Source organism: Acanthopagrus latus, chromosome 7, assembly GCF_904848185.1.
Source record: "Acanthopagrus latus isolate v.2019 chromosome 7, fAcaLat1.1, whole genome shotgun sequence".
In the NCBI taxonomy this organism is placed as follows: Eukaryota; Metazoa; Chordata; class Actinopteri; order Spariformes; family Sparidae; genus Acanthopagrus; species Acanthopagrus latus.
This window is the reverse complement of record NC_051045.1, coordinates 28,042,943-28,067,838: the sequence shown is the minus strand read 5'-3', so window position 1 is coordinate 28,067,838 and position 24,896 is coordinate 28,042,943. Positions and strand designations below refer to the sequence as shown.

The window sequence follows — 24,896 nt, the reverse complement described above, 5'->3', positions numbered from 1 at the left end:
TCAGCATCTGCAGTAGATTATGACAGAATTGTCATTTTTAGGTGAACTGGCTAACTCTAACCCTTTAACTTCATTATATATCAGTGTTAAATTATAAAAACAGTGTTCAATGATTTCCCATAGCAGTAAGCATAAAGAACCACTTTGGTCAAAGTAAAACCATCCTTGCTGTTTTAAACAACTTGACTGAGATGGTTACAGGTCTATAACTGTGGTCATTACAACAAAACACAATGCAGATTCATCTGATTCTATCCTTTGTCCTAGTATACCCTGTACTACAGTCTGCATTGTGCTCTCTGTAGATGTAAAGACATCTAGAATGGGTGTTAGTAGAATCCTGAAATGATTTTTGACATGAAACTGTCCCCCTCTAATTACTGTATAGGTTGTTGTTTGAGTGATGATCAAAGATAGACGGCAGTCTGGTGTTTCTGGACTGAAAAAACAAAATCTATGGGATCATCCAATGAGGATCGTGGGGATTAGTGACAACCGTGGGAAACAGCTTCTTCCATTTGGTGCCTGCGCCTGAAACAACAGTGATGGGACATGGGCGCTGTTAAACAAACCATTCTGCTATTATTAAATGAGCAGTACAGCTGCTTTGCAAATCAACAGTTAACAGACCATTACCTTCACTGGAAAATGTCCTCACTGCTTGTTTAACCAAATGTCAGTCACAAGAAGAGTCCAACTATATATCCACATAATGAAGCTAGGTATACAGCTACATGGACTCTGAGTTCCAGGCTAATAACTGATCACAACCTCATAATCTAATCTACTCTGAATAGAAATCTCCCTGTAGAGTCTAAGTGCCAAAGACTCTCTTATGAAACATCTTCTTTACATTCACTTTTCTCTCCCGAGTGAACTGTAGTTGTAAAATTTTGCATGTTTACTGCAAAGAAACATTTTCTATTTTGATAAATCCACTGTAAATGATGAAATCAGATGAAACAGAGTTTTCAGACAGCTGGTAAGTGTTTGCAGGTAAGATGCACTTGATGAACTGGCTGTACATCTCTCCCTCTTCATCTGTTTGCTGTTGGTTACTGTGTATTAGCTGTGGCTGCTTTGACCTAAAGTGTGTGACCAATTTTAATCAAGTTAATCTGGCTGCTCAAATTAAAATGAAAAACATGAATATTGCATTTGATTTTCTATGATGTCATATAAACTGACCTCTCAGCTGACTGACTTAGAGTGACCTCACCACCTCACAGTGGGGGTTAGCTAGGGAGCTAACCCCCACTGTGAGGACAACACTTTAGACATGTTATGTGATACAGTAGCTGCTACCCAAAGCCAACAGGATGGGAACACCAGGTCAGTTGTACCGGGCCGTGGGTCATGAGAGGGCCCTCTAACCCTTAAAATAATCTGAGACTATCAGCAGTCCTGCTTCTGCCTTTAGTCTTTGTGCTAACCTAAGATAAACATGTTTCAGGCGTCGCTCTTTGATTCTCAAACACAAAGAACAGACTGATCGGTCTCTTTTTACGGGTGCAACAAACAGGGGTTTCTGTGGACAAAGTTTTGAATGTTTACATACTGTTGTAGTCAATGTAGTCAGTCATAGGGGTGACTGACATTTCAAAATTTGTGGTCATATTGATATTATGAATAAATATTTGTTTACCATCTACCAAAACATGATGACAGAACATGAGGGGATTTTTTGTCAACAGGATTTATATACCTGGCAGTACAGAGAAACAACATGTAGGTCATTATGTAGGGAGATAAACTGTACATAGGTAATCAATAAAGGTCTGATATGATCGAATTTAGGCTAAAATTACCAATAAAATGTGAAGAATACAGTTTTAACAGCAGCTACACAGCTGCTAGCTGTAACTGCCATTAGCTAGTTATTTCACTTAATGAGTGTTGGTGTTAATCCTGACAAGCACTACAGAACAGGATGGAATCTGGCTAGCTGGTTAGCATGCTAGCTTCAGTACAGTATACTAACACATCATAACATTAGAAAAGTTATTCAAATTCTGTCAATAAATTTTAGTTAAAGGAATTCTATGCAACTTTTGCATGAGCCAATATACAGAGACAAAGCTAATATGAATTTTAGATGTATTTCAAAGCCATATGTTAGCATTCATGTTTGTAAACATTTGAGCAGAACAGGCTTGTATTGTTACTTATGGTGAGGTGAGAACAAAAACCCATCTGGAAGTCCAGTGGATTAGGGTTAGGGGTTAGGGTTAATATCAATAATATTGGACTAAATAACCAGTGTTGTCATAAAGAAAGTTGTATGGTGCACCTTTATAAAGGAAATTAACTAACAAATATACAACATATACTTTAAACACCTTTAAAAGGCTAGGTAAATATTTCCTTGATGTGTGAGGTACAGTTGGGAAAAATCTGGCCTCTGCACTCTCTCTCTCACACACACACACACACATACACACATGTACATATAGATATATATCTATATATACACATATTTAATCCAAACAGTCATAGTTTTATCATTTATTCCAAGAAATGTTGTCAAATATATTTACAGCCAAAACAAAAAACAAAAAAAACGATGCTTTCTCAAACATCTGATGGCTCCCGTCAGCATCATAATTTTACATAACATCTGAAACAAACATTTCTGTACACACAGGAAATATGCATTAAAAAATGAAAATTCAAGATAACACACACAATTGTTTGAGAACAGTGTGACTCTGTACGGTGTTTACAGTGAGGCAGTGAGACATTTTGCATAGTGTAAAGTGTTCTCAAGTGGAATCATTACTAGTCTGAAGAGAGCTAAATGAAATCGCATGTACAAAAATACAGTGACAGCAGGGCAGGTGGACCACAAGTTCTTGTATCTATGATTTAGTTGTAAGGATCCTCAGTTTTAGCAAAAGCATCAACCACAGCAATGGCATAGTCTTTTAACCATGTTAGGTCTAAAGCTAAAAGCAACATGTATGTTGAATCCGGCTGAGCAGGTCAGACATTTAACATCCCACAGGTTTATCTATGTGCTAAACTGGTCCTTTAGCGAGAAGTGAAAAATGAAAGATAATGCAGCCATTAAGAGAGAAGGTGACAGGTGTTTCCAGATGTAGTCACTCTAAAGGGAAAAGCTATGTGTCACTTGTAACAAGCAAAACAATACACAGGGGAGTCAGTCAGAGGTTGGTTCAAGATCAGAGAGACTAAGTCAGAGGTAAAAATCTATCCCACTGTCCCAAACTAACATAAGGTTGTTAATGAGAGGGTCAAGGTAGATAATACAGTTCAGAGTGCTGAGAATGAGGTAGAATCACACTACAAATCACCTCAACAGCTACTACTACTGCTGAGACACTGAACTGTACCCAAAGCTAAGCAGTGCTATGAAGCCAAAAGGAGGTTTTTGTCATTCCTCTGGTCTGTGCTGGGGGGTGACGGCGAGCAGAGCTGTCTAGGTCTGGAACAAACATACGTTTATAATGTACATTTTGTCAGGCTCACCATGTTATGCTTTAAGTTCTCTCTGTTTCCCTGTTTTTTTCTTCCATCATCCTGGAAATACTAGCTTCTTCAAAGTGCTAAGGATCAGTCATGTGGCCCAATATTTTTTGGTTAACCCCAGGATGCACATGTAGCTGTTTTCTTGAATCAGAGCACAAGCTAGACATTATTCTCTCACAACTCAGATGGTATTCTACAACCAAACAACCAACCACTGTCTGCAAGAGTTTGAAGCACTTCAATAAAGAGGGGAAGGAAAGAAGGGACAATTAGGGTACATAGCTCATGGCTGCTTTTGGGGATTATTTCCAGATGGAAAACCTCCAAAAGTCCTGTGAGAGTCTCTAAATCAGATACTCAAGGACATTCAGACACAGATGGCTCAGTACTGCTTAGGTGTCAGGCTGTTCCCATAGAATGACCCATGAAACACTTTTCAAATCACACCAATCAGAAACCTTAAAACTCAAAAGGTATAGAGCACAAACAATGGTCAGTAATATTTTATAGTAACCTCCATTAACTATCACTAAATCAACTGTAGTTTACAGTTTTTGACTGTTACCAAACAATGAAATGCTTTTAGAGTAGTATTCTCGCACCAGATGTTTAAATAAACCTTTACAACTACTTAATAAATGGCTGATAAAGCATTTCATTGTTTATTAACAGTGAAATAACTATTACATAAAGTTTAGTTAACCATTCCTTCACCACATGAGTTACCCATTGACTTGATATCCTGAACTGTATTTAAAGAGTTATTTCAACTTCTGTGGAATCCTTAAAATTCAGTACAAAGTCACCAAAACCCACCAAATAAACATGATTATTTCTTGCTCACACAATCATTTCACAAACATGTTAATACTAAGCTTTGCAGTGATGATAAACAGACATATGCAATTTTTCCAACAGGCATTATTTGGAGTGAACAGGAAAGCAATGCCCAATAAGACCAGTGATTGCCCTGCTGGATATAGTTTGGTTACAAATGTACAGTATTTTATGGAGTCGATGCAGGCCTGCTACTTCTCAGGTGAGCTTTCTGTAGTACACCTTCAAAACAACATAAAAAAACTGATAGTATTCACATTTATTCTGCCTCTGAATATGTCACAGATTTGTGAAATACTCTTTCAACCTTCTAAACACATGGGCGTTCATGTGAACAAAATCTTAGGATAATTACCATATCATGCGATTAATTTATGTGATTAATTTTAGTTAATGATTTGGGGCATTGCAGCTCCAGCGTTACAATTGCACTTTAGCTTTAAGTAGACGGGGGCCACAAAATGATCTCATTCTCACTTGACATTATTGCCTGCCATATTGTTTAAAAAGTGTGACAATAATGAAAGCAAAAGATTCCATTGGTCAATTGTGAATTTTGCCAAACAGAAAGCTGCATTAGAAAAAAAGTGGTTTCTGTCTTGGTGTCTGAGCTTTCACTTTAACCCGAGTAATCATTTCATTTAAAGATCCAATCGCACTTTTGTGTTTCATCTTTAAGGCACAAGGTTGGATGGTGCAGTGTGGGAGACAGAAACTGCTATTGTAACCTGTTGTTCATAGTTTTTCACATACTATAATCGGTTTAATGATGGGTAGCCCATGCTTTGACCTTCAAACACTGGTACAATCTGGTGCAGTAACCTGTGACACAGCCGAGTACATTACAAATGTTAAAGAAGAGCAGGCCTTTTCTAGAGCTGTTGGAAACAAAATCAAAACATATAAAACAACAAGTATTATAAACCATCCAGACACTGGTGTTATCCACCATATAAATGTCCTCAGCTCCAAGGTGACAGTGATTGTAACAGGATGGTGCTGGAGTGCTCTGTAGTCTGATCTGCATACTGTCACTGTCCCAGATTTTTTTAATCATCTGCTGATCCTTTACTTCCTGCTCAAATTATGATTGTGGATTCTTCACAGTTCAGTTTGTCGGAGTCCCTTTTTCCATTGGAGTCCACGTCCATATAGTAAACAAAGCTGCAGAGACACAAAGATTAAACAGGTCAGCAAGGAACAACAAGGAGACAAAGGCTCAATCCCAATACACCTTGTGCCCCTGCCACTTAGTCCTACCTCTCCATTTTGCACAATCATGCCTAGGGTTAGGGTGCTCCAATTCTTGTTGGGATAGAGACTGAGGGTTATAAGTACTCTCCTCAATGTATTATGGTCCTTTCTTTAGGTAAAAAAGACGCTTTAGTTTGCTAATATCTTGGTCGATAACTTTCTAGCTAGCCAATGTAATTGATGATTTGTTCGTTTGTAATTTGTTAGCATTTTGATATATTTCCGTCAACTGATGATGTATAATGGTCTTGAAGGGTCATCCCTTTTCATAAGGGGAGATTTCAACCACTACATCTCTAACTTGAGGGGAAAGGGGGCACTAGAAAATAAGGGGTATGGGGTAAAACGTGTAAAACACTGGAAATGTCTGGGAATATTATTTAAAAAATAATGTTTTATTTGTGTGGCCGTATGGAGTCACTGACTCTGTCACAGTGTTAAATATGCACCTCCTCCACATCTACCTGCAGCAGAAACACCACCTGTACTTCCTGCCAGTAGATGTGTCCAGCTTTACTTCAGTGCTGTGTGCTAATAATAGCCCAGTGGTTGCATGCAACAGCTTGGCCTAGCAGTGGTTTGTTCCTCTTCTCATAGGTTGCATAACCTCATAGCACATGGTATGAACACAAGTGGGTCAGCTTAGCAGGATGCATGCATGATGGACATGGTGAATAGGGTATGACATGCTGAATGGAGACATGGAACTTGCTTATGTCACAGCTGATGATGAGCACTTTTAACATATATTTACAATGAATTACAGAATACTGTTTATGTCCTATTGGAAAAAAATGTGCCCTAAATCCAAATACAAAATTAATTGAGACTGTCTAAGTAAACACGGAATCATTCAGAGTTCAGTCGTGAGTATTTCCATCAGTGGTTAATTATTGTTGTTGTTCATCTTCAAGCTTTGAACAAGCCAAAGGAATCCAGTCAATTCTGACTAAAACTCTGTTTTCCTATATATACATATTGTACATATTCTGACCCAAATCTGACCTTAAAAAACTGCTGTTGCTGATGAATTCACTGTGCGTTGCGGTGTCTTTCTGAACTCAATGGCATTTTTACAGGAGCTGTGCTGAGTGTCCTCTCTGAGGAAGCGCTGTACCTATGTGTGAACTCTCTGAACTTTAATGAGCATGGCTGACATACCTGAGTTTACACCCGAGCCTGGATACATTATGGAACTCCCTGACAGCTGACTACAACCACTGCGACACTGCTCTGTTGAAGGGTTCCTTTGAGACAGTCATTGGTTTAAGACGGTGCTAAGTATTCTTAAGGACCATTTGCATGATACATTTCAATTTTCTGATTACAGCAGTTTATAGCAGACATTTCAGACAAAATGAAATCTCAGAATGAACCCATTTTTTTCTTGATTATGGATAGAATGGCTCCAAATGTACTCAGGAAGTCTGGGAAATGCACCAATCCAAGCTGTACAACTGGAATGTGGTCACACTTGAGTCATCCAGTTCTGCCTGTGTCAGCAGTAATTTATCTACAGACATGCTGGTGGCTGTGACACAATTGAAAGACAATATGGTTGCTTTCTAGGGAAATTGTAGGGAACAATAGGGATACATAACAAAATTGTAATTAACACATGAGGGGGACGGTTGTAGAAGTTGTTGAAGCGCCAGTGGAACACAGACCATTAACTGGAGGGTGTGACTGGCTGTATTAATTTTTAACTGAAGTGTAACAAAGATTAATCTATTATAAGATTAGCTCTAATTGTTTGTTTGTTTGTTTTTTAAATTAGGTCTAATAAATACAGTAAATCCAGATTTTAAATAAAGCAGAGCTTTGTTGACCCACTAAAAATTAATCTCTGTGTAGAAAATATGTTTGTTTATGTAAACCAAATTTAAACATTGTTTAATCAATGTGGTGATGCTTCCCAAATTAAAAATAACAATTTTATAATAATAATTAATAATGAATATATATATATGAAATCGATGTGTGGACTGTTGTGAGGGCGGAAAACACTTTGCCACTCTGTATTTAAAATGTCACGTTCTTTGCTAGCTAGCTAAACAAATAGCTTAACTGCTGGTTACATCATACCGGTTTTCAGCTGCCTCATTCAAAAAAAGCCATGCCATGTTATAAGTTAAGTGTTAAGTGTGAGTTTTAAGATAATACTTGAATTGGAGTTTAAAGCTTTGGTGCAACAGAATTAAAGCAATTAAAGTGAATCCTTGTTGGTGTTTTGTCAGATGTGTCCAGTCTCAACTGCCGGTACCTGTCTTTGATTGATTGTTCTGTTGGGGACATTGCTGCTCAGGCAGCTCTTTGACTGACCTCAACATGTATCGCCCCCTTGAGAATTCACATTTCATCTCCACAGTCAGAGTATGGACAGATGTTCATTACATTTTCAATACATACTGGACCCAGTGTGCTTAAGTCCTACTGGTCCACATAATGCGTGCTCCACAGGCGTCAAAATATAAACATGTTTCAAGCTGTTCCAACAGCCATAGTCAAAGGCAGAGATTCATAAAAAGGGGCAAGATTAATTATTTAAGAGTAGGGAGTCCTTCCTTAGTCAGTCAGTAAAGAAGGTTAAAGGTACTATCAGTCTGATAATCAGACAAGCAAACTCAGTCCTTAAAGGATCCATTCACCCAAAAATGAAAAGTCTGTCATTATCTACTCACTCCTTTGCTGATGGATATTCAGGTGAAGTTTGTTAGTCACAAAACATTTCTGGAGCTTCACAGTCTCAGTCTCTAAGCGAGCGACATTAAGGAAACGAGCCAAGGTCAAGGTCCAGATGATCCTGGACTAACATTAGGCCTGCTGCCTATTCAGCCATCCTACCAGCCTTTTGCTGTTACACAACTCAAAAGCAGAATACCTCATAAAAAACCGGCAGGGACCGGTATCTTTGAGGAAGTGGTGGGGGCTGATTTCTTGTACGCCTTGGACACTGTGGCAGCTCTGTATGATAACCAGTTGGAGAAGCAGCGCTAGCGTTTTACAAGTTTTGGGTGGGAGGCATGCAACGCATTCCACTTGGCTGGCTTTCACAAAAACTGTTCATTATGTAAGTTTAGGTGTGTGCCTGTGAGTTCCTCGTCATGGAAAACTGACAGAGCATTTCCACTGACAACAAACAAACAAACAGTCCAGAACCTAAATAAGTTCTTGCTGATAGATAATGTAAATAGTTTAAATGTAAATAATTAATTAATTAATTAATTAATGATCTTAGCATGTACATATGTCATTTGTGCCAATATAGGTATTTGGTCTGGACTGGGATAATGGAAGTGCACAACTTAAGAAAATATATGACTAAGGTGTAATATAAAATAAGTACTCTGTCCAAATTCAGAATGCTTAAGAATTACTTAAGTACTTAAATACCACTAAGTCCTGAGAATAAAGACATTTGACCAATGAGGGTGCAATCTTGCCCTGAAATAAAGACGCACATGCATATTTCTTCTCTAGCATTTCAAAAACAATAGCTGGAAATGTGAGTAGGATAAATATTTTCCAAGACCAAGCTCCACACTGATTTAAGGTTTGTTCCACTGCTTGTTTGTTGTGACCATCTTCAGTCCTTCAGGTAATCCTGCCATCTTGAAGTTCTTATTTTTGTATTTTGTCACAAACAGCAATGACATAGCAAATCCAAAACTCATACAGTTATTTCTGGGAGAGCAGACCAATCTCTGCTTTTTGCAACAGATGCTGACCATGCCTCTTTTCATCTATTATTTACAAGTCAGAATGAAGCCTGTCAGCTTTAATAGAACTGGTCGAACAAGACTGAACTGTCAAGACAACAGTGGACACACAGAACTACCCAAGAGAATCTACTAATTGGCCAAAATATTACCAGGTACAGCTACTGAAGTGAGGCTGTGATGGATGGATGCTGTGATGGAGGCTATGAGGAGATTAACATGGTGCTAAGAGCTTACAGCCTTTCAGGTCCAACACAGCCACCATGAATGGGGACAGTGGAGTGGAAAAGACCTGGATCTGTGTTATTCCAGCATACTGTGGTATGGCAGGGTTCCCCGGGCTATACATGGAGCTGTGAGGTCCATGATAAATTGTTGATTTTTATGAGCAAATGGCATAACAAAAAGGAAGGGGGTCTGATTACTGAACTGGCTTGAGATTTTCTCTCCAGCTTTTCCTCCTCTCTCTAATTCTGAATAAACACAAGAACACAAAGAGTTGCTTCACCAGAATCATTTGTGTAGGAACTCGTTTTCTCGCTCTGGGCCTCGAGGGCCCTGAGGAAATATTTACAACCTTCTCAGCCACTGAATGCTTGTTTTTATGACCATGTTACATAAGAACGCCAATGTGCTCATCTCACCCACTCCCAAAACTTGTAAAGGTGGCCTCTCTCTGGCATTTTTTCAGCCCCTCCGTAATACCCCCCACTGACCAAGCCAATAAGGAACACACTGTACCCTGCCTTCAAACTGCTGTCCAAATGACTTAATTTCCTTAGAAGATCAGCATTCACGCAGACCCTGATGAGTATTCTGGTAAAATGGAAGAGAAAAACATCAGACCTGCTTGAAGGTTTAAGTATGTTTACTACAGTGGTTGGAGGCATACATGTGTGCAGTGCAAGGCCAACACCCTGAAAATGTCTCAACATGTAAAGAGCCTGTTCATGCTGTCATTGCAATCAATAAGGATTCCCAAAGCAAAAAGTGTTCACGTGGGCAGGGCTGGGGCTTATAGTGCTCTGGCCTGGTTTAGACAGAGGCGGCACATGGCTGGCAGGCAGTGAGAGGACAAAATGTTCCAGACGCAAGCCTTCATAAGCCCTCAACCTAGAGCAGCAGTCTCATTGTCCAGCAGAGGGGAGAAGGATGGAGGGGAATGACAGGGAGGATGGGTGAGATAGGTGGGGAAAACACACGGTTAAGATATGATGCTGACGATCCACATCTTATATAGATGCTCCGCTCCAGATCCATGTCATTACTTTATTTATAATGTATTATTCCCTAATGACGGCATGTTCCCCAACTCCATAACTGACTGCAGCTCACAGAATGAAATGTAGTGATGGTATGCAACCAAGGACATTTTCAAATGCTGTATGTAAGTGTCAGAGGTACTTCACTTGAGTTTGCATTTACTGCCTCTTTATACCGCCAATCCACAACATTTTGGAGAAAGAAATTGTACCTTTTTACTCCACTATATTTTTTTTATAACTTTGTTTGATATAATACTTTAACAATATAAAGAATTATTCAAATTAATTTTCAAATATTTCAATGCTGCGTCAGAACCACAGCAGTATTTAAATTTGTTTATTCCATTCTAATATATTGGTAGTTTATGGTTATCTTGATATGACACTATGTATGGTCTGGACATCGTTAAATCATGATATTGCATAAGTCTTTTCCTGGATTGAAAGGCTGTATTACAGTAAAACGATGTCATTTTCTGAATATACCAGACTGTTCTACTTCTGCTGTTCTATTACTTATCTTTACCCGCTCAGTCATTATATCAAAATTACAGATGAAATGTTGAATCAAAAATATAGTGATATTTGATTTTGTCAGCCAGTCCCAGCATTGATGCAGTGCTTTTGAGAAATCAAACATCTGTGTTAGAGTTCTCAACGGGCCTGAAAATTATGACCCGACCCAGCCCGCAGGTTTTTAAGCCCGAACCTGATGCAACCCGACATACTAGCATGAATTGTCTGCCTGAAACCAGCCTGAACCCGACCCTCCACGCTCCTGCATTGTTTTCCTCATACACTTGTTATATTAACTTTACCCAGCGGCGTCAGGCCTGTGTCTGCCCCTCCCCATGAAGCAGCAGCCAGATTTACTCTTCACCACACATGACCAGCGATGATTCACAACAATATATAATTTACAACCTGCACCTTTGTTTTATGAAACGTGTTTTATAAAAAAGGAAGCCCGAGGCCCGACCCGGCTCATTTGTGTATATTTTCAGCCGAACCCCGGCCCAAACCTGCTGGTCCGGTCGGGTTTGTCGGGCCGGGCTGACCTGTTGAGAACTCTAATCTGTATGTTGTTTGTTGTGATACAGCCAAAAAGTATTTCAATATTATTTTAAGGACAATTTGCGGAGGTCACATTTAGAGCTAAAACAATTGGTCATCGATTGATTCATCACACAGATTCCTGCGAAACAGTAGTCCATCAGAATAAACAGTTCCTCACTGATTATGTGTGAAATCTCATCAGTGATCAGAGCATCTTCACTGTGCTATCATCAGCTGTCCCCTAACTTAACCAACTCCTCATATAAATACACATCCCCCTCGCTGTTTACAGCCACTAATCCCTCTCTCCAACAGATGACAGGTTTTCCCATTGAACCAGTGCAGGGCCATGGGTCTGTTGCGTAACATACTATCCTATCATGCAATAGAACGAGGCCAATCTGCAGCAGCAGACTAGCACGCAATGGCGCCTTCACAGTACACTGCAGTCAGCTTGGCTGACAGCTGGGAGCCAAGAGGTGTTACTTCGCAGGGTGATGGGGCAGGGTCTCTGGGAGGGGCTTTACAGTATGGGTTAAACACGGAATGGTTGCAGGATTGGAGAGCTAATTGTCAAACAAATGATGGGCTTAGTCCTGGTCAATAGAGGGTTCAACTTCAAACAAATAGACGCACGGTTCGGGTCAGTGAACATCCATTCAGCGGCTGACTGATGTGCCACAAGAAATTTCCGCTCTAAATAGCAAAAAAAGACAATTAACATCTTACAGGGACACACACTTTTCTACACTGTCCCTGCAGCAAACGCGTATTGAGTATGCATGAATGTTTGGGGAGAGGGATTTTTTCTCTCCGATATCGAAAATACGTTTAGGGTGAGGTCAGGTCATGAATCTTTACTGAAAATTAAGTGATTCTCAAATTCAATGTGTCAACCTCTTGTTTGAGCATTTCCAAAAACTCAGTGAAGTGGGAGGTATATGTTCTGTTCTATGGGTTGACAATATTGACTCAAATCCTCTATTTCCAATCTGTATCTGCATCTGTATGTGATATCATTAATTTTTTAAGTGATTTATTCTCTTTTAAAAAATCAGAAAAGTAAGCAGATAATTGTAATCTGTAGTTCATAGGTCCTCACACAAAGGGTGATTAAAATATGAATTACATTAAAAAGAACCTAACTTCAGAAATACTTCCTCAGCTCTTTGTTGCTCTGGCCAGTTAATACTGGCCGATAACTGGCTATGGTTAAATACACAACAATTTAATCACAATGAGATTAAGACGGATAATATAAATACCAGACTGTGAATGTGTTTATGATCACTGTAAGTGTTACAGGTGTCACAACTCTTTAAATCAGGGGTGTCAAACTGATCCAGTAAAGGGCCATGTGGCTGCAGGTTTTCATTCCAACCAAGCAAGAACACGCCTGATTTGGATCAGCCAACCAATCAGCCAACCAAGCAAGAACACACCTGATTTGGATCAGGTGTGTTCTTGCTTGGTTGGAATGAAAACCTGCAGCCACATGGCCCTTTACTGGATCAGTTTGACACCCCTGCTTTAAATCAACAACATGATTTCAATTTCAGAAATTTCGTTTTTCCTACAAAGTTTTTCTTCAATTCTTGCAATTGAATAAGCATATGTTGCTTCCTTGTAGTGCTGGGCAGTATACTGGTTCACACTGAATACCAGTGTATATTTTCATTGATTATATGAATTTTTAATATACCACCATACCGGTGAATTTAATCACAAAATGTACGGAACGCTACGACACTGTTTCAGCCCGGACCCTTTTCAATGCACTTCTACACGGGCATGGTGCGATTGCGAGGCATGGTGAGGGTAAACAGTAGTGTTCTGGTGTTAAGTTACGGTGAAGATGGATAGGATAGCAGTTCATGGCTTCATCAGCAGATGTCAAGATGAGCAACTGGAGAGCTGCTGCAATCCGGGAGATGCTAGCATCTCCTCGGTCTCTAGCTGTCAGACTGTTGTTGTAGTGGCAAGCTACTAACAGTCGCTACTTTCAAATTAAAACCCCCCCGCTAGGAACCCAGTTCTAAACTCCAAAGGGGTGCAATGTAAAGCTCTTATTTTGAAGACAAATTCGACCTGCTTCCTGTTAGCTGTCTGTTTCTTGAGACAGCTATTGCGGGACACTCCATTGCATGCTTCCTTTGATAGCGGGGTTTAACATCAGTGTGTGTTTGACTGAGGAGGCGAGAATATGGGCCACGGGTCTAAAGTGTCACCACATTTCTTCCGATGCATATGTTGTATGTCACTGTTCGCGCCCAACTTCGTGCTTCACATCACATCACATGTTTATGCCTACCCCAGTGGCGGCTTATTGGGAAAGAAGGAATATTAAACCTCCCTTTTAGATAGACGGGGCGGCAGAGTGCAGCCTTTACCTTGCAGCAAATGTGCCGCCTTTTCGACTAAAAGGGGCTAGTAATTCCTCTCTCAACCATGATAAACATTTTTGGTCTTACCGCCCAGCACTACTTCATTGCATATATCACTGTTAGCACCAAGAGATGATAATGCTGGTGGTAACAGTGGTAACAATATAGAGACATTCACTAAAGGCCATGGCTCCTTTCAGGTGAAGGTCAGAAGAGAGAGGGGGAATTCTGGGATTCCCCTCTAGTTTTTTCAGCTAATAGGTTTAAGTGTGTTTAAACGTCTGTTTGAGGTGGGAGTAAACCGTCTCAACCAAAGTTCACCTCTCCATCTCATTTTGTCTGGCACTAAGACCTCTTTTGTTTGCTAGCTGGATAGTGGTTTGAGCCACTGTGCTGAAAATGTCCTTTCAGGTAAAAGAGGACCATGGGCATCAGGAAACAAAGATGCTTAATGCCTCAGAGAGAAATATCATCACATGAGCATCAGAGTGCACAGTAAACTTATTGCCCTTCCTATCAACGTCAATGCATGAAGCTTGGTCTACAGATCCAACATGCAAATCAACATGCAACACGCATGAGTCAGCAAGCAGCAGATAATGATACATTTGTCATGGCTTGTCAGGATATTCTCTGGTGGGAAATAAGCCAGGTCACTGTCGGTCATGAGGACAGAAATATCATCCTGTAATATCTGGTGCAACAGTTGGTAATTTGATGGGAACAGGAGTCAGAATTCAATGTTTTAACAAGAAATGCTATTAAGTGTCAGGTGTGATTATGAACCAGGTAAAATCAGGTACAAAACATGTCAAGTTAATGCCAAATTCTTGTTGATTAATCTTGACTGTTGATTCTCTCTCTTTCTCTGTCTCTCTCTCATACACAAAGACTACACATAATAAGACGAGCTGTCTGCCCTTGGGCCTGAGGTGTACCCTGCTTGGTTCCCACTGCCAATCTCAAAGTCATCATCCCTTCTGCTCATACACTAGCTGTGCTCTTACACCAGCCTCTCTAACCTGATGCCATCAACAAACCTTCTGTTACCTAACTTCACCTTTAATTTCTGTTCTGTGTTTGTTAGTCCATGATAGCATACATTTGTACAGGCACCATTAGTCAACTTGTGCACCTCAGTCCTCTTGTTAACTCTATAAATGGCTCAGTTATGTGTCTTGACGTCAGTGCTCTGCAATGGATACTTTCCCTTTGGTTAATCCTGTTTCCTTGACAGTGGCTTGGGAAGCCTTGGCAGAAATCAGGAGCAGCAGTAAGGCTTAAGAACTATATGGAGTTAAGGGACTAGGCCAACATGTCTCCTTGTGTTGCCTCATGTCTTGTCAATCACTTGTGGTTCCCATGGTCCAACAATCATCAGACTCATCAAGACAGAAAATGAAATATATTTTTCTTAATAGTTAAATAGTTAAAGAATATTTCAGTTCATTATAACTTAGACTGTATTTTGGAGGTTTTAGCTATTTTGTTCTAATCAGTAACATTAACACTGTACTTATGAAGTTCATAGATTAAATCTCAGAGTGCTGAGAGACTACTCATCAAGGATGGCCATTTTCTCCTTTAAGTAAGAACAAAGAACCTAAAGTTGAACCAAACTTTCATTGTGAGGGACCTGACACTCCAGGCATGAGGAATGAGGGATTTAACTAGAGCTAAAATGATTACTTGAGTAACTCAAATAATTCGATTGCTGAAAATGGTCGAAGCAAAATCTCTGTGTTATCACCTGTGTTATGTGGCCTGCTGCTTAGCTCAGGGATAATTTTTCCACACAGACAGTTATGATGAACACACACCACTATGTTCAGAATTGAGTTGAGCGCGATGGCGGAGAGCCAAGAAATCGTCCGAAAAATGTTGGGATCATTTCACACAAAAGTGATAACGAAGTGCAACAGCATGTCAACAATGATTCAACATCTGAACCGAAAGCATCCAGTTGTTAATACAGGCTCACCAAGCGTCGCCAACAAAAGCTAAAGTAAACATTGATGTTAGCTAATTTAACGTAGCCTACCATCGCTAATTAGAACGTATGTAGAGTCTGTACCCTGATGTCGGTATGACTAGATATCATGTCAAGATGTGGAAACTTATTTGTGTTACATGCAAGAGAGTAATAGCCTGCACCAAATAACTCCTTTCCACACACACACACTAATATACACACATCTCATCCCTCTCACTCTCCCTCACACACAATGAAACACACGCCAAGCCAATTGCTTGGTCTATTTAACAGGCCTGTCATTTTCGTTATGCATTACTTGGTATTGTTTTTTAATAATGCAAAATTATTTTTCATTAGATATCTCGATCTGTGGGATAATCGGTAGAATATGCGATTGAATGAACATTCAAGAGCTGCAGCCCTAGATTTAACAACAAAATTTTGGACAGAATAATTTTCTGTTTTATCCACTAAGAAAGTGGTTTCAACAATATGGATCATCTGACTGCTTGTGATTTTTGTCAGCTCAAAGTAAGATTACCTCTTTCAGTCATTGGTTCCCAAAGGCCAGTGCCCCCTTTCAGCCAGTAAGTGGTAAGTCCAGTGTCACAGAGGAGCCTGAGGGCTACAAGCCCCACTTATCACTACACACCTCTATGGTTTGATCCATGCATGTTCTTTGATTGCAGATGACTTACTTAAGAGAATATGCCCAAAGTTAGGAAAATAGTTAGTAATAAGTTATCAAGAGAGTGGAGCTTACCTGGAAAGGAAAGGGGTCCCTTCTTTGACTAGTTAGGTTCAAAAAGGAAAGGTTTTGGGAAGATGGTGGCTGTCACGCAGCACATGTGACTTGGTCCATCCGCACCTCGAGCTGTAAGGCGTCCGGCCGGTCCTGAGGGTTGACTGCGAGCATGTCCTGAAGGAGTTTCTTCACCCCCTCAGACATGGAGCTCCTGGCTCTCTGAGGAATATGGAGAACCATTTTGGGGTTCTCCAACAGAGCCTCCCCTACAGGTACAATCTCTGAGCCCTGGCGTATGTAGGTGCCCAGAAGTTCACGCTTGGACTCTGCATCGATGAAAGTGATCCGCTCGATCATTGCCCAGATGATGATTCCCAGGGCAAAGATGTCAGCCTTGGCTGTGTAGTGGCCCTCCCACACCTCAGGGGCCATGTAGAAGTCCGAGCCACATGCTGACGACAACCAGAACTTGTTTATATTGACGATGTTGTTCTGGTTGCTGCCTTTGCCTCCCGCTCCCAACACAGGGAGGTCTTCACTGTTCTTGGAGTTTAGGCCAGCACAAACTTTACTGAGACCAAAGTCAGCCACTTTGAGAACAGGTGAACCAGATTTCTGTGAGATAAGAATGTTGTCTGGCTTCAGATCACGATGGACGATGTTGTTCTTGTGCAGGAAAGCTACAGCACTCGTCAACTGGCGCATGAAGCTCCTGTTTGTCTGGGGGTCGGGCCTGCGGGACAAGATGTACTGGTTGAGGTCCCCTCCCTCGCAAAACTCCATGACAAACCAGAGATAGCACGGCTCCTCTGGGCAGCCGAGGATGCGCTCCCCTGCAACATGCAAATTGAAAATGAACACATACGTGAGATAGTGGCTGTAAAAATGCTAAAAATCACTCCATACTTCAAACACACAACAAAATGAATCATACACAAGTCAAGTACGCACAAGTACAGTGATACCTCCAGTGTCGTTGCAGCACAGAATTTGACATGCTTATTATTTTCTGACAGAGCTATGAAACTGAGACTTGCTCTTTATGTGTCTATTCATTTTTCAAAATTAAAAAAACAACTACAATTATAAGTTGTCGTGTCTGCATAGTATGTATAAGACTTAAGGATTTCCTCTTCAGTAAACATCTCAATTATCAGTGTTCTGTGAAGGCATACACAACATACTATCATGACCTGCTGTGTCACTTGAGTTTTCAATCCTCAAACCTTTACAAATTTCACTATGGCTGGGCAACATATAGATCAGGCCTGAAAATACTGTATGATACAGGCTCCCCCTGGGGGTACAGAGACCGAGGAGATGCTAGCTTCTCCTGGATCTCTGCGGCTATCCAGTTGTTCATCTTGATGTCCGCGGATGAACTGCTGTGATCGGCTGTTTCTTGGTTTTAAAACTCCCCAGCTGTGGGTCGCACAACAGCGCAGGTAATTGACACCTCTGCGCACCTCACGCAGAGGCCAGCACATTTCTGCCTCGTTTTTAAATAGCAGGCGAGGTGGAAAATCGGCAGACCAAAACAGACCCCCAATTTGCTGCCCTCTGTCTAAAACTGCGGACCGAGCCGCCAAAAGGACGGGCAAATTGGCGGCCTTGTGCTCTGTCTTAAAATGGCTTCTAAAAGAGAATGCAACGTCCTTACATATCTTCCAGAACACATCTGCTAGATGGAAGGTGAAAATGAGTTGTAGGGATTTTAGAAAAGTCGTTTTTATCGAATTCAAGGCTCCCCTCAGGCACGCACATGTTCACAGTTCATTCTCTGGTATACCTCCATGTCCCATCCATAACCCCCCATCCATACCCCCCATTACAGTAAAGTGATGTCCTTTTCTGAACTTACTAGCTTGTTCCACTTTTTTGACTACTTTCTAATACTTGTCTTTTCCCACTTAATCATCATATCAACATTACCCATGATTTCTATTTAGTTACCCTAAGAATGTTTTCACAATTGTTATTTTGTCGCCCACTCCAAGCATCTATGAAGTACTTTTGAGGATATTTCTTGTCATCAGAATCTATATTTTGTATCACAATAATTTTTGCATATTAAGGCAACATCGCCCAGCACTAATTTGCTTTGCTAATAAGCTTCCTCTATTCTGACACATCTCTTCTTGTGATCAATTTAGTTAGCAGATGATGCAGTAAAAATACACACACTAGCTAAATATATGGCCTTACAGCACCTCTGCTCTTTGAGCCCTGGAGGTGGTCTTTGTTCCAAATGAGAAGGATCACCTCGGCTCATAAACACTGAAGGAAAACCCTGATGGTAGGACTTAAATCATGGGCACACTGAAGCCAGACCAAATGAGCAATTGTTTGATTGATATGGATCCCTTACGTTTGGTTAGTGGGGATCGTAACATATGAGGTGAGTAACATATAACAATGTAAAAATAAAGCTGTCAGTGCTGGTCCAACATGACCTCAAACAAATCTTTGACATTTATCTGCTGACATTTGTTGTTTCTTATTAGCAATCATATATGCCAATATCAATATATATTACACTGTCTAATGACAGATTTGTTACATAAAACTACTGACAACTAGACCCATTTTACTGAAAATGTTAGCACTTCCTGAGTTAGCATCAACAGCATGAACCCTTGAGTTAGCAGTGAAATAGGTTTTCAAAATGTCCAGACTCCTTTTCTCTCTCACGCTGACCTGCCCTGAGGTTCCCTCTGCAGGTTTCTGTTTATGACTGATGAATATCTGGCTTTTCACTTTATGGCTTGGTTGAGTGGATGTAGACAAAAACTTAGAGGGCATAAACGTAGAAAACAAGTCCTCTGCATTTTTATCCAAATCCTACAGTCTGTATTATCACTTGATGACTGCAAAAGATGTCAGCTCAAAATTAATATTTCATTTACAGCAGCTATTAAAAGAAAAGAGATAAAGACTGCAAAATTTTACTGCACGGGTTAACATATATGTCTTTAAATGCAAAATTTCAAATTTTATAAGATATATGCCATAGTTGTTATCTATTTCTATTAGCCCTGCTGAACAATAACAAAGGGAGTCATAAGTAGGTCACACTGGATTGATGACAACAATGACACAAATAAAGGTAAATCAAAATGTAGCTTTCATAAAATAAATCTTCAGTATTTCACTAAAATATCCCACATTACACTGTAACATAATAGTTTCAAGTCTGGAATTTCAGTAAACAAGCAATGGATTAACACGGTGACATGTAGTACACTGTGTTCTTTTGTAAGCAGAGGGAAACACTGTGTACTCTCTGTGCCTGCTATAGGTAAGGTATAGCTACGTCACTGGCAGAGAGAGGGCTGCCAAAGGAGTGAATATTGCTTTTAATTCACAAAATCCTTTTACAGAGGATCAGCCTTCCATCATGCAGTGTTTATAGCACATTTCTTTAACATGATTTACGTCTTCCAAACCATATCATTAATGTGAATGATCTTAATATTTGAGGTCACCTAAATAAGTGCAACAAGCGCAGTAAACTACATGTTTTACTTTTGTATTAATCTGCAGCTGACTGTGATTTAGTAAAGCAGGGCCACAGTTTGAGTTATACATACAGCCATCAACTACACAAACAGTGCTGGGTTATATAAGCTAAAAACACATTTCACCACTATGCAGATGCCATTACTGTGCAACGTTTGACAACTGGGCTTTTAAAAGACGGGCTCATTAAGTTTGGTCGTGGAGGTTAAGCTGGCAAAATCGCCGTCACTTTCTGAACGTCTTATTAGGAATCATTTTACGGCGTGTTTTGGACTTTTTGGAGCTCATTTGATTCCCTTTCATGGAAACAGGCTATGTTCTATGTCTATGTCCTATGTCCTATGTCAGTAGTGGTACCACTTGTTAGGTGGACTGCTAACAGCTGCGGAAGGAACAACACAGGTCCTGTCTACCTTTGAGTGATGTCTCCACCAGCCGCAGGTACTGTTTGGACCTCTTGTTACCATGGCTCATCTTCTGGGCCAGGCCATTCCTCTGCATTACACACTCCTCCAGCTGGACCACATTCTGGTGCCGATTCTCCAGGCTCGTCAGGGCCCAGAACTCGGCCAGAGCTAGCTCTACGTTTTCCGGGGCGTCGCATTGGAGCCTCTTCACCGCCACCCTAGCCCCCGTTTTCCTGGCTATAGCTTCGTACACCACCCCGTAGCTTCCCCGGCCGACCTCTCGCAGCAGGCTGTACCGAGGAGACACCACGACGGCGGGCTCGTGTCGGTCATTGCGGAGGAAGCTAATGGAGAAGCAGTCGTCGTCCTCTTCCTCCTCCATGGGCTCCGTGTGGTTATTGTCCTCAACCGTGCGGGAACGGAGGATTCTGCCCAACGTTAGGTCCCGCTTCATCTTCCCGGCGGCCACGCTCCGCCTGCAGCCCCGCATACCACCGCTTACCTTTCTCCTCTTCTTCCCGTCGCAAATATCCATAACTTCTTTTTTGTTGAAAGTAAGCATGGAGGGAGGACGTGTTTATTGTTCATTACTTTAACTCGAAACTACTATAGTTTGACGTCCTGACGTCTACGTTGCTGCAGGTCGAACAGGTTTAGCGCCAGCCTGTCAGTTTGGTTACTTCGGAGTGTTGTTCAGTGACGACAAACAGGCTGTGAGGTGCTCTGCCACAGTCAGGTTGCCTAGCTGTAGTAAACGCAATGTTCCAGCTCCAGAGTACGCAAAGAACACAGAGAACAGAGAACAGGGGGCGGGCCCACTCTGCTGCTCCGCCACACGGTGATTGGTCAGAGAGGTGGAGAATACAGCGAGCATGCAGTGTCTGTTTTTGTTTTGAAATACATAGTAATAATAATAATAATAATAATAATAATAATAATAATAATAATAATAATATACTACACACATACACACTGACGCCTCTGCTTTTAAACGCTTTATTGAGCTAATACAAAGGGCTCATCTGTCCACAAGCATGAGAGGGGCGGGGCTTCAGCACGTGTATACAGGCATGGGCAGGAGCTCAGCATCAAGCTCAGATATACTACTGACAGTCAGGACCAGTGTTGTCACAGTTACCTTGAAAAAGTAATTCGATTAGTGATTATTACTGATAGCTCCTTTAAAAAGTAACTTAGTTACTTTACTGAATATTTCTTTTTAAAAATAACTTAGTGAGGTATCTGGAGGCCCACACATTCTGATCTACTTAGGTTAGATTTAATCGTGACTGATTTACACAGTTTGGATTCAATCATGACTTATTGGCTTCCAACTGTAAGGAGTTAGCAGACGATAAAGTACTTAGCTAAGTTGACCTGCATGCCAAATGGTGGAAGATGCCTAACACAGGTCAAACTTCTCTTTTAGTCTATTGGATAATCTGGCAAAGGGACCAATCAGAAGAAGTGGGTGTACTGGAGAGGGGACTCTAAAAAGGCCCTCACAGGAAGAACGAGGGGGTGGCACTTGGTAGGTCTTCTAAGATCGAAGGCTACGATTTCTGATAGGGCAGAGGGCAAAGCATTTTGGCATAGCTTTTTCCATAAATTTGATAATATCAGATAGTGGCCGATTCTGATCCGGATGCGTGGCTCAAGATTCTGTTTCAATAAAGACTGCTCTATCATTCCACCCAGCCTTGCCTCTGCAGAATTCTTTTATCATCAAACTACACGCCGACTCATTGGCGGAGGAAAGCCCAGAAACTACAGGTTGCGTTGTCGGCAGTATCACTTTTGACAACTTGGACACATGACAGGGGTCCAGAGACTGACTTTCAACCCAACTGGCCAACAAGGTGAGCATTTTCACGCTAGGGGTCAAACTCAGGCCTTGGACAGGCAGTGGCGCCCCAGAACATTTTCATAGAGGGGGCCAGATGGGGCCAGTGAAAATCTTAGGGTGGCACACAAAAATGGTCCTTCTTGTGATAACTCAGATTCAGCTCCAGTCTGTGGCTGTGTATTGCATTCCCCTTGACTCTTTTTCATCAAAAAGACAATATGCATCCAACACATTTACCTCAAGTTTGAGAAACACACAAACATTTCAGAACAACACAAAAATGTTGTTGTTTCTCCTTCTGCTTCTTTTGCTGACTTCCCATCAGACTTCAGCACATTAGCACCCCCACAGGTGGAACTTTAAATTACAGTTCAATTACAATGACTGAACTGGTGACCATCCGATGCAGACAGTGACAGGCAAGGCGCTGAGCTTACATTGTCATGCGGGGCATTGGTCTTCATTAGCTGCATGATTCAGTCTCAGAGAGTAGAAAAGAGTATGAAAAGCCTGGCCAGGTAGAAAATTTAAGTGATGAAGACCACAAAGAAAATTTAGAATGAGAGAGAGATCAAAATTATGATGCTCAGTGTTGTTAGTGCTTAGTTGTTGAGGTTGAGGTGAAAGCTGATTGTTCATCCATAGAAGTAAGTCTAAGTAATCTATATACATGCGCATTATTAGAATATAACATACACAATGCATAAGTATTGTAATTGATAATGTGATACATAACAGATATAATAATGTATAAATAAATTATAGGAATGTGTGGTGGGATGGTGGGAAGGTGGGATGTTCCATCTAACTTCTCAGTGATGTGATGCAATTAAGTGGATTGTACTTTTGCCCTGCAACTGAGAAGGTGACAGTTTGAGTCTCATAACTTTCACATTTTTTAAATGAGGAAAAGTGAGTGATAAAAAATAGTTATTTAGTAATACGGTTCCTTACCCTCTATTCTAAATTGAGTAGTATGCTTTGTAGGTGTTTTTCACCTTTAGATAAGGTTGTTCCTGTAAATTAGAACAAGGTCTCAAGAGACCTGCCTGGTAAACTGTGGACAAACTGAAATTAACAAATTTAGAACTGTACAGGATTTCATACAGAGGAATTATTAATTGGTGTTAATCAGCTGTATAACAAAGGAATAGAAATATTGGTGGTCTGGAGATTTACCTATCAATAAAATTATACATTATATGCATAAATAACACTATTGATCACATAAAAGAGAAAGAGAAGAAATGATAAGTGAAGATTAAGGGAATACTGTGTGGAGAAAATCCAAGAAAAGGAGCTTGTTCATGAAAAGTAGGCAAAAATGCACATATGTGATTTGTGTGTTAAATGAAATGCATCCTAGTTGAATGTGAATTGGAGGAATCCAATGGGGTGTTCTTTGTTGTTATCAAGCGGGGGATGAGTAATTACCTGGGGATGATGCTTGATTTGTTTCACGGTGGAGAAGTTCAAGGAATACGCTAAGTAGGCATTTGTGGACGTATGGACAATTGTTTATTTGGTTGACCGGTGTAGCTGGTCAAAGTATGAAATTGGCCTTTATGCACGGTAGCCCCCACATATTAGAGGGGGAAGCCCTGATGTGAAGTAAAGGAAAATAAGTTGAATTAGAGAAAAGTAATATCTTAAGGCCAAATATTTGTAAAAAGAAATTTGACGTAAAAGTTAAAACATAAACCGTTAAAGATCTGAAGACAGGAGACAGCAAAAAATGCATGATTGGAGTAGTGTGACAAACACCAAACTACAGTACTGACAGGATTGGGTATTTAAATGTATTGGGGAATTTTGGGTTATCCAAAAGCTGATTAGTTAGACATATATGTAGTAGAGCTCAGATATTTTCGTACAGGGAGTAAAAACAAAGCATACACATTGATTTTGCTCTAAAAACACTTCCTCGGTGCAGAGGGAGTAATTGAAATTAATAAGTGACAAAGTTGTCAAGAGTCTAGCAACATTTTTCATTTAAGGCGTGGTTTTTGATCTGAAATGCCTGTTTAAATGTTGGCAGATAAAGGGCTGATTTATGTTTGACAATGAGTCTATCCAATTTTCTTTGTCTCTCGGTGGTTGAGAGGAGTTCAGAGTGCGCGTGTCCGTGGAGCAGAGAGTGGGAAGCAGAGAACTGGGGCTGAGCAGCTGGTGTGTGAACTTGCAGAAGCAGAGACAGCGACAGCGACACTGCAAGTGTGTAGGTGCTCCCCCTCCCACACTTAAGATACAGATAACCAATATAACTGTTAAAAGCTTTAATGATTTGAAATAATCTGGAGCTGCATTAATGAAATGATAATGACTAAACTAACTAAACCTGTCTGTTTATATTTCTGGGATGATGATAAAGGAGTGACATTTTTTGCCTTACTCCATAGA

General features: G+C 40.6%; 1 protein-coding gene across 1 annotated transcript; it reads right to left on the bottom strand.

Moving 5' to 3' along the window:
• Window positions 1-2,490: 2,490 nt before the first annotated feature.
• On the bottom strand, window positions 2,491-21,453 carry stk35 (serine/threonine kinase 35). Its single transcript, XM_037104822.1, has 3 exons — window positions 20,657-21,453; window positions 16,743-17,557; window positions 2,491-5,490 (listed from the first exon to the last, which is right to left on the bottom strand). The coding sequence occupies exons 1-2, from the start codon at window positions 21,210-21,212 to the stop codon at window positions 16,815-16,817; spliced, it is 1,299 nt and encodes a 432-aa protein (XP_036960717.1). The 5' UTR covers window positions 21,213-21,453; the 3' UTR covers window positions 2,491-5,490; window positions 16,743-16,814.
• Between the last annotated feature and the right edge of the window lie 3,443 nt (window positions 21,454-24,896).

Coding starts and splice junctions, on each gene's coding strand:
- stk35 (XM_037104822.1), bottom strand. CDS start 21,212: ATGCTTACTTTCAACAAAAAAGAAGTTATGGATATTTGCGACGGGAAG. Junction 17,558..20,656: donor GGTGGAGACATCACTCAAAG/GTAGACAGGACC, acceptor TGCATGTTGCAG/GGGAGCGCATCCTCGGCTGC.